Source organism: Arachis duranensis, chromosome 3 (genome assembly GCF_000817695.3).
Source record: "Arachis duranensis cultivar V14167 chromosome 3, aradu.V14167.gnm2.J7QH, whole genome shotgun sequence".
Taxonomy (NCBI): domain Eukaryota; kingdom Viridiplantae; phylum Streptophyta; class Magnoliopsida; order Fabales; family Fabaceae; genus Arachis; species Arachis duranensis.
In genome coordinates, this window is record NC_029774.3 from 58085378 (window position 1) to 58097596 (window position 12219).

The window sequence follows — 12219 nt, forward strand, 5'->3', positions numbered from 1 at the left end:
TGTGATGATCTGCTGCGTGAAGGCAGTCAGATAGATAGTGGTACGACCACCGAACGTTTTCTAGTACCACACAGCTATTAAGAGCTATACATGCAACTGATAACCTGGGATCACTTGCAGAGGATATTAATTCATACACGGCTAGAATGCCGCACCTGTAACGCAAGGATTGCTTACAGAGGATGTGATTTCTTACACGGTTGGAATGTCGCTACCTGTATGGCAGAGTATGCTTACAGAGGATATGACGCATACGTCGGTTAGTGAGAACTGTACCTATGCTGACTGGAAAACCATACCCGTTTCAACTGCTTCGGGTTACGTCGGGAGCGGGTAGAAACCGACAAATGAGCTCATTACCTGCACTAGGGCTAGACATACATCATACTTGGTTGCGCATTTCCTCTATTATGATTGTTGTTTGTATGTATGCTTTCTTTGTTTGTATTCTATTCACTATGTTTGTGTTTTGTTTTCTTGTATTCTTTTGTTTGTGTTTTGCTTTCTGTTTTCTCTATTTTCTCTATTTATCTATTTTTTTTGTTTACTGCTTTTTGATATTCTGCTATTTATCTACTAAATAACACGGATTAATGAGCTTAACTAATAACCCCGGCCCTACTAAGAACTCCCCAGTTCTTACACCTTCTCTCTCCCTTCCCCCTTCGGATGGAAGTAAGAGTACCTTACCGTAGTTTGTTGATGATGGTTCTGCAAAGAGGATTCCGCTCTAGATAGTCTTCTAAGTCTAGGGTGAAATCTCGTTCTTTGCTTATATGTATATACTGTGAGACCAGCCAATGTCTGCACCCCATTTGTACGTGAACTTTAACCTAAATCCTGTGTACAAGACTCCTGTTGTGTGGCTACTTGATGAGGTACCAGAGAGATGTCCTATAGCAATGTCTGATCATGTAGAGGAGTAGCAGATGATGTTCTACCTTTTGATGACGTTCCACCTGACTTGAGTTTTGAAGACTTAGAACGTACTTTCCCTCGCTTTAGTATTTTAGAGGGACTAGGTGAGTATAGGGTCTAGGCTAGCCTGGGCGCCAGCTTAGGGACTTCTTGAATAGGTCAGGGCCTGTGATGTTGTATGTATATATATGTATATAGTTATTATCTAGTTATATCTAGGGGTGTTCTACCTAAAAGTCTATACCTAAATAAAGGCTGGATCACTGAATGTTATTAACTGCTTGTGATGTATTTATGTGTGGTTGTTTATATCTGTTTTATCTGTTATCAGTTGTGGAATGAGTATGAATGATTCCGTCTATTAATCCAAACGTTTAAAAAAAATACCTCACAAATTAACTATGGTTTTAACAACGAATCAGGCTCATATAATAAAAAATAGATAATAATTAGGAAGACAAATTGGTAGCGCTCAATTTCTGGTATGATCTAGACATATTAAAAATTGGGTCGTTACAATTTGGTATCAGAGCAGTTCATTCCCGGTAGAGCCTGGGGAGTGGACTGACTATGCTTTACTGCATACTCTGCTTGTGTGTCTCATGCCGTTAGGGTATCTTCAAGATACATTTGGCATGTATGTCTATGAGCGCTCATTCTGGGAATGTTCATGCTTAACTTGAGATATTAAGATTTATCACCTTAATGTTGATTGTTTGGTGCGGATAAGACCTCAATGTTTGTGAATAGGCATGGTTTAATCGAGTTCCGAATGACGAATCGATGTGAGCCACAGTTATCTTCATAGTTGTTATTTCCATGGCTTTGAGCCTATGACTATGTGATATTTTGGGTGCTGTAAGGAACAGATCGATCTTTTCGTTAGGATGGGTTGAAGGAAAAAGATCTTTTGAAGATGGATTCTTGCACGTGGCTGAAATTTTGTGGGCAAAATTTTCTTTTAGGAGGGTAGAATGTAACAACCCCGTTTTTCGAGTATACGAGATCTTTTCTGAAAGTACTGATTTCTCCAGAAGATCAGTAAGGGGAAAACCACTACTATATCATCAAGCATATCAATCCTTATTGTCATTATATTATCTTTAACTCAGGACCTTAGTGGAGATAAGCCTGACAACGCAATTGCGAAGAACCTAGTTTTGAACCGTATCGGTTAGGAGTTTTGATTCTGTTTTTCATAGATAGTCTTAATTTGACGAACCAGACTCGATTTATGAGAGAAAAGAGATAAAAGTATAATACCATCATTATATGAGTAATAGAAGCTTCTTGAATGATATTATAGGGTTACCTGGTCTGTTTTAGTTAAAAATAGGAAATCGGTTTAACTGGGTTCACAGTTTACTAGTGCAGCTTAACACCGGCACTCTTTGAAGACTTTAGCAATGATAAAGCCTCATTATACATGTTTTATTCTCATAATAAATATATTGCTAGTATCATTTATGCTAGTAGCTCAGAAAATAATTTTTAGAGATGTTTTTACAAGTGTTCCGATATATCTAGTTTTAGTAGTTATACAATTGAGATATTTTAATATTATTTTAACCCACCTCCAAGCCAACCAATCACAACTCATCTTACACCCCCAAAACCTCCAAGGCTGTCTCATTTCTTCATTTTGGCCGAAAATAACAAGAGAGAAAAGAGAGAAACTTTCATGAACACTTAATCTTCAAAGCTTGATTTCTTCTGAACTAAAACTCAAATCAAAATTCTGATTTCACCAAAATGATCCTCTCTTCTTCCTCGACATAACCATATAACATATCAAGGTTGAAAATAAGGGGATATGTTTGTCTCCCTCCCTTTTCAACTCAGTTTTCAAGGAAAACCATGCAAAACATGTGTTTTCTTGATGTTCTTCCTTAGGAATCATACTTAACTTGACTTGAGGGCCAATAAACGTTAATTTACAGAAAATCTAAGGTGATAAATCCCTTCCAAACATGCTGAGTGAGATTTGGTTAGTTGAGAGTTTTTAGATTTAAAGTTGTTCTTGATGTGATTTAGGAGGAAAAAGTGCTTAAGGACTACCTAAGGACATAACCGAATTAGGAGCAGCAAAACTAGGTAGGGTTTGACAAAATTAATCTTGATTGATTGTGTTTGAGTTGTGTGATTATGATATGGTTTGGCTGTGCTTGAAATTAATGGTTTATATGAGTGATTCTTGTTGAAATTTTGGTGAAAATTTGATGAAATTTGATGATATTCAAGCTATGAATGCATGTTCTTATGGCTGCTGGAATTTTGAACCCTAACCTTTAAATTGGGGTTCAATTTGTGTTAAAACCATGTAGAAAAGATGGGGTTTTAGTGGCTGGGAATTTATTATGAATTTCGGTAAAAATCGGTTGTTGAAAAGACTGAAAAATGGGTGAAAACAGAGAAAGAATCTGAAGAATATACGAAGAACACGAAGAACACTTTGATTGTGGTGAAGAACAATGAAGAACACCTTTTTGATCCATAAAAGGGCAAGGAAGTAAATATTTTGGTGTTTGGGGGGTTATTTTGTAATTTCTAAAAGTTAGTGTGGTTAAAGTAGAAATATTAAAAGTTACGGGTGGTAAAAAATAAATTTTAAAGGTTAAAAGTTAAAGTAGGGTAATTTTAGAAAAATTTAATGATAAAATAATAAATACTAATAAAATATTAAATAATAATATTTAATTAAAAATAATATTTTAATAAAAATAATAAAATAATGCGAAAAAGGCAGTTTTCTGTAAAAGCTTTAGAAAGACAACTTTAAGCGCAGAATCTCATAATTACCTTCATAAAACACTTAGGGAGTGGTAACAACACGTTAGTGAGGCAAAGATAAAAGAAAGATAAAAAGTTAAAGAAAGATAAAAATCAAAGAAAAAGTCTGTAAAGTTTTAATGACAGAAAAACAGACAGAGATTAGTGAACGAACTAGGGCAACATAGTTAGTCCTTGAGTTGCGACTAGGGTTAGGTACATTATGAAAAGTTAAACTATTTTAGTATAGACTTAATGAACCTATACTTGGGACAGGCTAACTATTCATACCGAAATTTACATATGCTTTAAATACACATGTTAAACAGAAAAATCAGAGCGGAGAAAAAGGACTAAGAGCAGAGGACTTATTGAAAAGTTATTTGTTACTTGAGGCAACCCAAGAGATGTTTGTTTATTCATTTGTTGCATTGAGTCAACTCCAAAATTATTTGTATGCTCATCTGCTGCATTGAGGCAGCCAGATAAATAGTAGTACGACCACAGAACGTTTTCCAGTGCTACACAACTATTAAGAGCTATATCTACAACTGATAACCTGGGATCACTTGCAGAGGATATTAATTCATACACGGCTAGAATGCCGCACCTGTAACGCAAGGATTGCTTACAGAGGATGTGATTTCTTACACGGTTGGAATGTCGCTACCTGTATGGCAGAGTATGCTTACAGAGGATATGACGCATACGTCGGTTAGTGAGAACTGTACCTATGCTGACTGGAAAACCATACCCGTTTCAACTGCTTCGGGTTACGTCGGGAGCGGGTAGAAACCGACAAATGAGCTCATTACCTGCACTAGGGCTAGACATGTATCATACTTGGTTGGGCATTTCCTCTGTTATGATGCATGCTTTCTTTGTTTGTATTCTATTCACTATGTTTGTGTTTTATTTTCTTGTATTCTTTTGTTTGTTTTTTGCTTTCTGTTTTCTCTATTTTCTCTACTTATTTGTTTCTTCTGTTTATTGCTTTTCGATATTCTACTATTTATCTACTAAACAACATGGATTAATGAACTTTACTAATAGCCCCGACCCTACTAAGAACTCCCCAGTTCTTACACCTTCTCTCTCCCTTCCCCATTTAGATGAAAGTAAGAGTACCTTTCCGTAGTTTGTTGATGATGGTTCTGCAAAGAGGATTCCGCTCTAGATAGTCTTCTAAGTCTAGGGTGAAATCTCGTTCTTTGCTTATATGTATATACTGTGAGACCAGCCAATGTCTGCACCCCATTTGTACGTGAACTTTAACCTAAATCCTGTGTACAAGACTCCTGTTGTGTGGCTACTTGATGAGGTACCAGAGAGATGTCCTATAGCAATGTCTGATCATGTAGAGGAGTAGCAGATGATGTTCTACCTTTTGATGACGTTCCACCTGACTTGAGCTTTGAAGACTTAGAGCGTACTTTCCCTCACTTTAGTATTTTAGAAGGACTAGGTGAGTATAGGGTCTAGGCTAACCTGGGCGCTAGTTTAGGGACTTCTTGAATAAGTCAGGGCCTGGGATGTTATATGTATATATATGTATATAGTTATTATCTAGTTATATCTAGGGGTGTTCTACCTAAAAGTCTTTACCTAAATAAAGGCTGGATCACTGAATGTTATTAACTGCTTGTGATGTATTTATGTGTAGTTATTGATAACTGTTTTATCTGTTATTAGTTGTGGAATGATTATGAATGATTCCGTCTATTAATTGAAATGTTTTCAAAAAAATACCTCGCAAATTAACTACGGTTTTAACAACGAATCAGGCTCATATAATAAGTAATAGATAACAATTAGGAAGACAAATTGGTAGCACTTAGTTTCTGGTATAATCTAGACATATTAAAAATTGGGTCGTTACAATACACAGTATATGCAGGCACTCAGCCTCATTCCAGGTCCGTGACGTTCGCCGTTGTGTGGGTGGCTATCGACGTCGAAGCCGCCTTCGATCTGAGGTAAGTGTAACCTTTGATTTGTTTTTTTCTTTGCATCACATTCGTCTCCTGTATGATTGACGATGAATCGGCATGTTGCCAACTTAAATGCCCAATTAAATCCTAAGAAGAATTCCTCTGTGTGGAGAACGTTTACACTAACTTTGTGACCTGCATTCTTTTTTTGTGTTGTGGATTTTAATTAGTTTATTGTAGCAAATGAGTTCATCTTTATTCTTAGCTGTTATGGTTAATTTAAATCAATTAGTTTAATTTAATGGACAAATTTATCATCTTCCTTGTTAGCCATGATGGTGTATAGTACTTTTGTGTTGTTGCTAGTTATTAATTTAATTCATCGTACCATGTTATGATGTTCTTTCGTAGCCAATATCCTGCATGTTGTTTTTGTCTTGTTGATAGTAATTAATTTAATTTTAGTAATTAATTTAATTCCGCTTTTGATCTGTCCTATTAGTCGTTCTGCTAATCAGATATCTTGTCCCTGGTCTTTGGTATTAATAGTTAGCCTTTTTTAGAATGAGAATTTCTTTTCACAGTGCTGCCAATTTGAGATGGAAAGCCATGGAGAAGGAAGTTGATTTCTCCGTCCAATGGACTGATGGATGGAGCATGGACTCAACAGATGACGATGAAGGAAGTGTTGCACAGTCTCTACAGACAGAGGAAGGGCAATCGGTAGCGGGGGATAGAGAAGATGGTTCAGTGGCTGGTGATGAGGGTTCCATGCCGGTACCAACAAGAATACACGTTGTGGCTGACAATCCATATGGTGACAAAGAATTGGGATTAACGGTTTTAATTGCCGCCGCATTGGAATTAGCCGAGTATAATAGTGTGGAAGAGGCGTACAAAGCATCTGTGGCTTTTATGAAAGCGACTGGATTCGCTGTACGAAAGGGTGATTCTGTGAAAAATGAGGAAGGGAATATCGTGCGGAAGTTCTTTTATTGCAATCGACAAGGTTTGCATGAGAAGAAGCACTATGAGAGGGTCAATAGGAAGAGGGCTCATAAAGCAGAGACTAAAACCTATTGTTATGCCAAGTATGTTGTATACTTGGACATGAGTTCTAGAAAGTGGAGGATGAAAACGTTTATTGTGGATTATAGTCATGATTTGGCCCCACTAGATTTCACCAACGTAATGGCGCCGCATCGGAAGCTGACTGATGGAAATAAAGCTCACATACACAGCATGCAAGAGGCTGGATTTCAGACAACTCAAATCATGGGGTTCTTTGCTCACTTGTGTGGTGGATATCGGAATGTTAACTTTATCAGGAAGGATTTGTATAATATATGGATGATGTTTGGCAATTCCACTTTGTTGAATGGGACGCTGCGGCAACAATTAGTTATCTAAAGGGTAAGATTGAGATGGATCCGTTAGCAATTGTAAAATATTCGTACTGCGTTGAGAAGCATCTAGGTAATCTTTTTTGGTCAGATTGCCACATGCAATATAATTATAAGTGCTTCGGAGATGTGTTGGCATTTGATTCCACTTACAAGAAGAATCTATACAACATGCCTCTGGTTATTTTTTCTGGTACTAACCACCATAGGCAGACTATTATGTTTGGATTTGGTTTGCTAGAGGATGAAAAGATTCCATCATATAAATGGTTGTTGGGCTATTTTTTGGAGGTTATGGAGAGTAAGGAGCCAAAAGTTGTTGTTACAGATGGTGACGAGTGTATGAAGGAGGCGATTCGATGTAAGTTCCCTAACGCGACCCATCGACTCTGTAGCTGGCACCTTGCTCGGAATGCACTTCAAAAAATAAAAGATAGTGATTTCTGTGCTGTGTTCAAGACAGCTGTGTACGTTCGTTTTGATGTTAAGGACTTTGAAGATTACTGGGCATAAATGGTCCATAGCTTTGGGTTGGAGGATAATGATTGGATTGCAAGCACATACGAGAAAAAGGAGCAGTGGATGCATGCTTACTTGTGCGACAAATTTTGTGCAGGCTTGCGAACAACATCCAAATGTGAGGGCATCGACTCATCATTAAAGAAATTTATAAAATCTGAAAATTGCCTGCTTGAGCTGGTAGAGAACCTGGATCGTGTTGTTAAAGATTACCGCAACAACGAGTTCATTGTGGATTACAAGTCATTGTATACTGATCCTGTGCTGATGACCGGATTGGAGTCTCTTGAGCGGTTGGCTAGTAAGTTGTACACAAGAAAAATATTCTTCGAGGTAAAGGAACAAATCGAGAGTGTTGGTGGGATGATTGTACTGTACAAGGATAGGTTTGGTAGCATTGAGAAGTTTATGCTGAGGAAGTTTAGAAAGCCACATCGTGTCTATGTGGTGCTATATGATAAGAGTTCTGACAAGTTCGAGTGTTCATGCAAGTTGTTGAATAGTGTAGGAATTCTTTGTGGTCACATATTCTGCATTCTAAAAGAGCTGGACATAGAAGAGTTGCCCAATCGATTGGTTCTTAAGAGGTGGTGTAAAGATGCCAAATCTGATATAATTAGCACAATAGAGGTCCAGTCAGATCTGGACCGGGCATTTCGTATTAGGTACGGTGTATTGTGGGCTGCTTGTTTGAAGATGTGCTTCTTGGCAGCACAGGGTTCAGAAACCTACGAAAAAGTGGTGAATATAGTTGCGAAGATGTCAAACGAGTTAGAGTCCATGTGCTACATAGGCGACAAGGGTGGACATGCACATCTTGTTGGAAATGACATTGACTTTGGAAATCCTCATATCATAAGGTCAAAAGGTGCTCCTCGAGGCAACACTAATGCAAAGAATGGGAGACGTTGCAGAAGGTGCTTTAGGTTCGATCATGACCGCCGCAACTGTTTGGTAGATGAAGACAATGCAGACGAAGTTTGATTCTTCTTTATAAATGACATCGATATTGTGCTCCATAATTATCAAGTTTAGATTGCATAATCAAATTATAACTTAAAATTGACTACAATGTGCATTTACTTTTAGTTTGTTCATGCTGCTTCTTAAATTGCCATATGTTTCCCTGTTAAAGAACATGTTGGTTTTGTTGCAGGAATCAGTTTCTAGGTCGAGGAGAACCCAGAACCGTGGCTGGAAAAGGGGCCGGGATACATAGTATTTGCAAAATCAATGTTGGTTTGTTGGACATGAAGTATGTTCCATTGTCTTGTGGTCCTTTCGGCTGAAGATGTCGTCACGTGGATTTTGAGTTTTAATTAATTTATTTGTAAATTTTACCAGTTGAGTTTTGATGCATTTTTTTGTTGTTTGGGAGATTCATGTTTGACGTTAATGTTATTGAAGACCTACTAGGATACCTTTAGTTCAAATAAAATTTCTCATGGTTATGCAACGATTGTGATGCTTCATGAATCGTTCCAAGGGTTTAAATAGAATATCTCATGGTTATTTAAAGATTGTGATGCTTCATGAATTGCTTAGTCGTTCCCAGGGTAAAGGTTCACAATTGATTTGTTTGAGTTCCTGGATAACTTACTCTAGACTTTTAAATTAACATGGTCTTGTTGTTTTATTGTTCATGTTTAGGTTAAAATGGTCAAGTTCACTGCTTCACTTGGAAAGGCATTTGGTATTGTTTGATAGGGAATTTGTTGAATTTTTGGCTTAACCTACAAAAAAAATTTCTATTTTATGAGTGCTACCTCTGATAGTTTTACTAGTTTGATTGTGAAGGGCTTGTGTTTGCAGCTCCAGTGACACTACGATTATCTACTTTTATCTGCAATACTTTTATCTACAACCATTATCTATTTTTAACTATCACAGGTGTTTTTCAGAAAGGCAAGTTCGCTTTTGGAGGGAATTGTTGTAGTGATTAATTGCATATGTAGTTGTCTCAGTTGGACTGAGAAATGGTGTTAAAAGAAATAACTGTAGATGCCATACTCCACATTTGAATCATTTAAAAGCAAGGGGCACTCTAGCTTTATACCATGGAGAGTCAACACAAAGAAGACCTTACATATTTAAGTCACCTGTTCCACACCTAAATAAGTTTAAATATTCATGTCAGTAATGCCCAGTATAGGATAAAATAATTTGCCTAAGCTACTTAAGTGGCAAAAGAAATTTGTATCTATGAGCGGATATCGATAACGTTTTGGAATACAACTTTTGCACAAGCGGGAGTAGTTATGTGTTATGCAGTTTCTAGAATTGGATATAATAGATGATAGAGGACCAAAAGCATAGGTTTGGATTTTCACACTAAAAATAGGATTGACATTGCAAGTATAGTCCAAACCCAACCATTGATCCTAATCAAAATTTTTATCCAAGATATTGTCACAATTCAATTCAAATTAACCGAGAGTATTTAGACTCCTGGGTCGTTCTCCCTAGGAACTAGTGCCAACAAGTGCATACAATTTTGGTTGTGAGAAAGCAAGGGGTTTTCAATGATGAAAGCAAACAATTAAGAAATGAAAAAACAAAACAAAATTGCAACTAATAAACTAATAAAGGAATGAAAGAATTATGTATGTAATATGGACAAGTAATGCTATAAAGTGATGGAAAAATGGTTCAAAACATAAATGAAACCTTGACTTGGGATGAGTTATGGATATTCCCTTCCTTGCCATAATCACAACTATGATAATTATGATGGATTAATCTCACTAAGTCAACCCTTAACATCGAAGGATAGGTTAAGTAAGCATAATTGTTATTAATCCACAAATCCTAGTTAACTTACCAAATTAATTGGTAAAAATCTAGCGTTAGTGGAAACAATAACAACTAACAACCCAATAATTATCACTAAATATTGGACATTATGGCTCTAGTAATCCATAAACTCATTTTTCCCAAGTCAAAGGGTGGAAATTACCCCATAATCAAAATTGGCATTTCATCAAATACATAGAGGGCATAATCATAAAACATGGTAAAATTGGGAAATTAATGAAAACTCTGAACCATAAATGATCAAAATCAATAAAGGAAACTCAAACAAACATAAAATAAGCACCAAACATCAAATTCAACAACTAGAAATCCAAATTTGCAAGACTATATAAATTGGCAAGAGAAATGAAAATATGAGAAAGTGTAGAACAAATGTAGTAATTAAAAGAGAAATTAAAGAAACACTTACAATGAGATAGCAAAAATCCAAAAGCAAAACTTGAATTACAAAATGCTATAAACCCTAACTAAAACCCTAAGAGAGAATTTCCAAATCTACACTACTCCTACTCCTACTATGTATTTTTCCTATTCTAAGTTGGCTCCTCTCATTTGTGTTGACATGCCCTTAATATTGCCTCTCAAATCAGCAATGGGCCTAGAAACCCCCCATAATCGCGAGCCACGTGATTTTTTGATGGAGGCACATGCTGGTACCTGTGCATACGCACAAACGGTTGTGCGCACGCAAGCATGCTGATTCCCTTTTTGTGCGTACAACGCATGGCTGTGCTCTTTTCCTTTGTTTTCTTCCTGCTTTCTCCCAATTGCATGCTCCTCTTCCATTTCCACCAAGCCATTCCTACCTTATTCATCTGAAATCACTCACAAATAACATCAAGGTATCGAATGGAAGATATCTGGAGTAAAATTAGTCAAAATAAGCACAAAAGAGCATGTTTTCATAACTAAGCAAAATTTAGGGAGAAAATATAAAAGCATGCTATTTGGATGATTAAATGTGGGTTTATGTGATGAAATCTACTCAAATTAAACCAAAATATATCGTCAAATATAGATTCATCAATTTCTCCACCCTTAAACAATAGCATGTCCTCATGCTAATCACAATCAAAGGAGAAGGGTAAAAGGCAAACAACTTATTCAATGCAACTACTTATATACATGCAACTATGCTATATACTATGTATATATATCTATCTATCTATAGTTCCTGTTGATTTGGTGAAAACAAACAATCAAATTTTCAAGTAAGAGTATAGACATATAAGGCTAAGCAAAGAAGTAGCTCAATGCAATTAAAATCTAGAGAATTGATTTAAGTCATCAAAATGAAGCAACTTGCAAGAATGCATGATAAGAAGTATGAAAACATAGAGTTGAGTGATCGAACCCTCACTAGGTGTGTCTACACTCTCAACGCTCGGTGTTTTAGGGTTTAATCACTCAAGTCTCCTCCTAATCATGCTTTCAAAGATTTGCTTTTCATCTAACAATCAACAAATATGTGATGCATGAGTGCAAGTATCATGAGGTCTTTAGAGGGTTGTAATGGGGTTAAGGTTAAGGTAGGATAAATATGGCTAAGTGGACTAAGGAATTGAATCTTTGATTAGCTCAAGTGTCCAAGTCAACCTATATCAACCAAATCACAAAACATGCAACCTAACTTCCCATAATCACATTTTTTATACACATTCATGCATCTTTTTCATCCAAGTCCACATATGCATTTCTTATACATTTTTTTCTTTTCTTTGGGGCAACCTTTGTCCTTTCTTATTTTTTTAAATATATATATATATATATATATTTCTTTTTCTTTTTCTATGACAAGTGCATATGGTTAAAACAAATTGATACATGAATGTGCACCCATTTTCCAAAAATTTTTTTTTCAACAC

General features: G+C 36.4%; 1 protein-coding gene across 1 annotated transcript; it reads left to right on the top strand.

The window, feature by feature from the left end:
• The first annotated feature begins 7534 nt into the window (after positions 1–7534).
• LOC107479516 (protein FAR1-RELATED SEQUENCE 1-like) lies at positions 7535–8829 on the top strand. The gene is made up of 2 exons (XM_016099644.1): positions 7535–8457; positions 8697–8829. The coding sequence occupies exons 1-2, from the start codon at positions 7535–7537 to the stop codon at positions 8827–8829; spliced, it is 1056 nt and encodes a 351-aa protein (XP_015955130.1).
• Positions 8830–12219: the final 3390 nt, after the last annotated feature.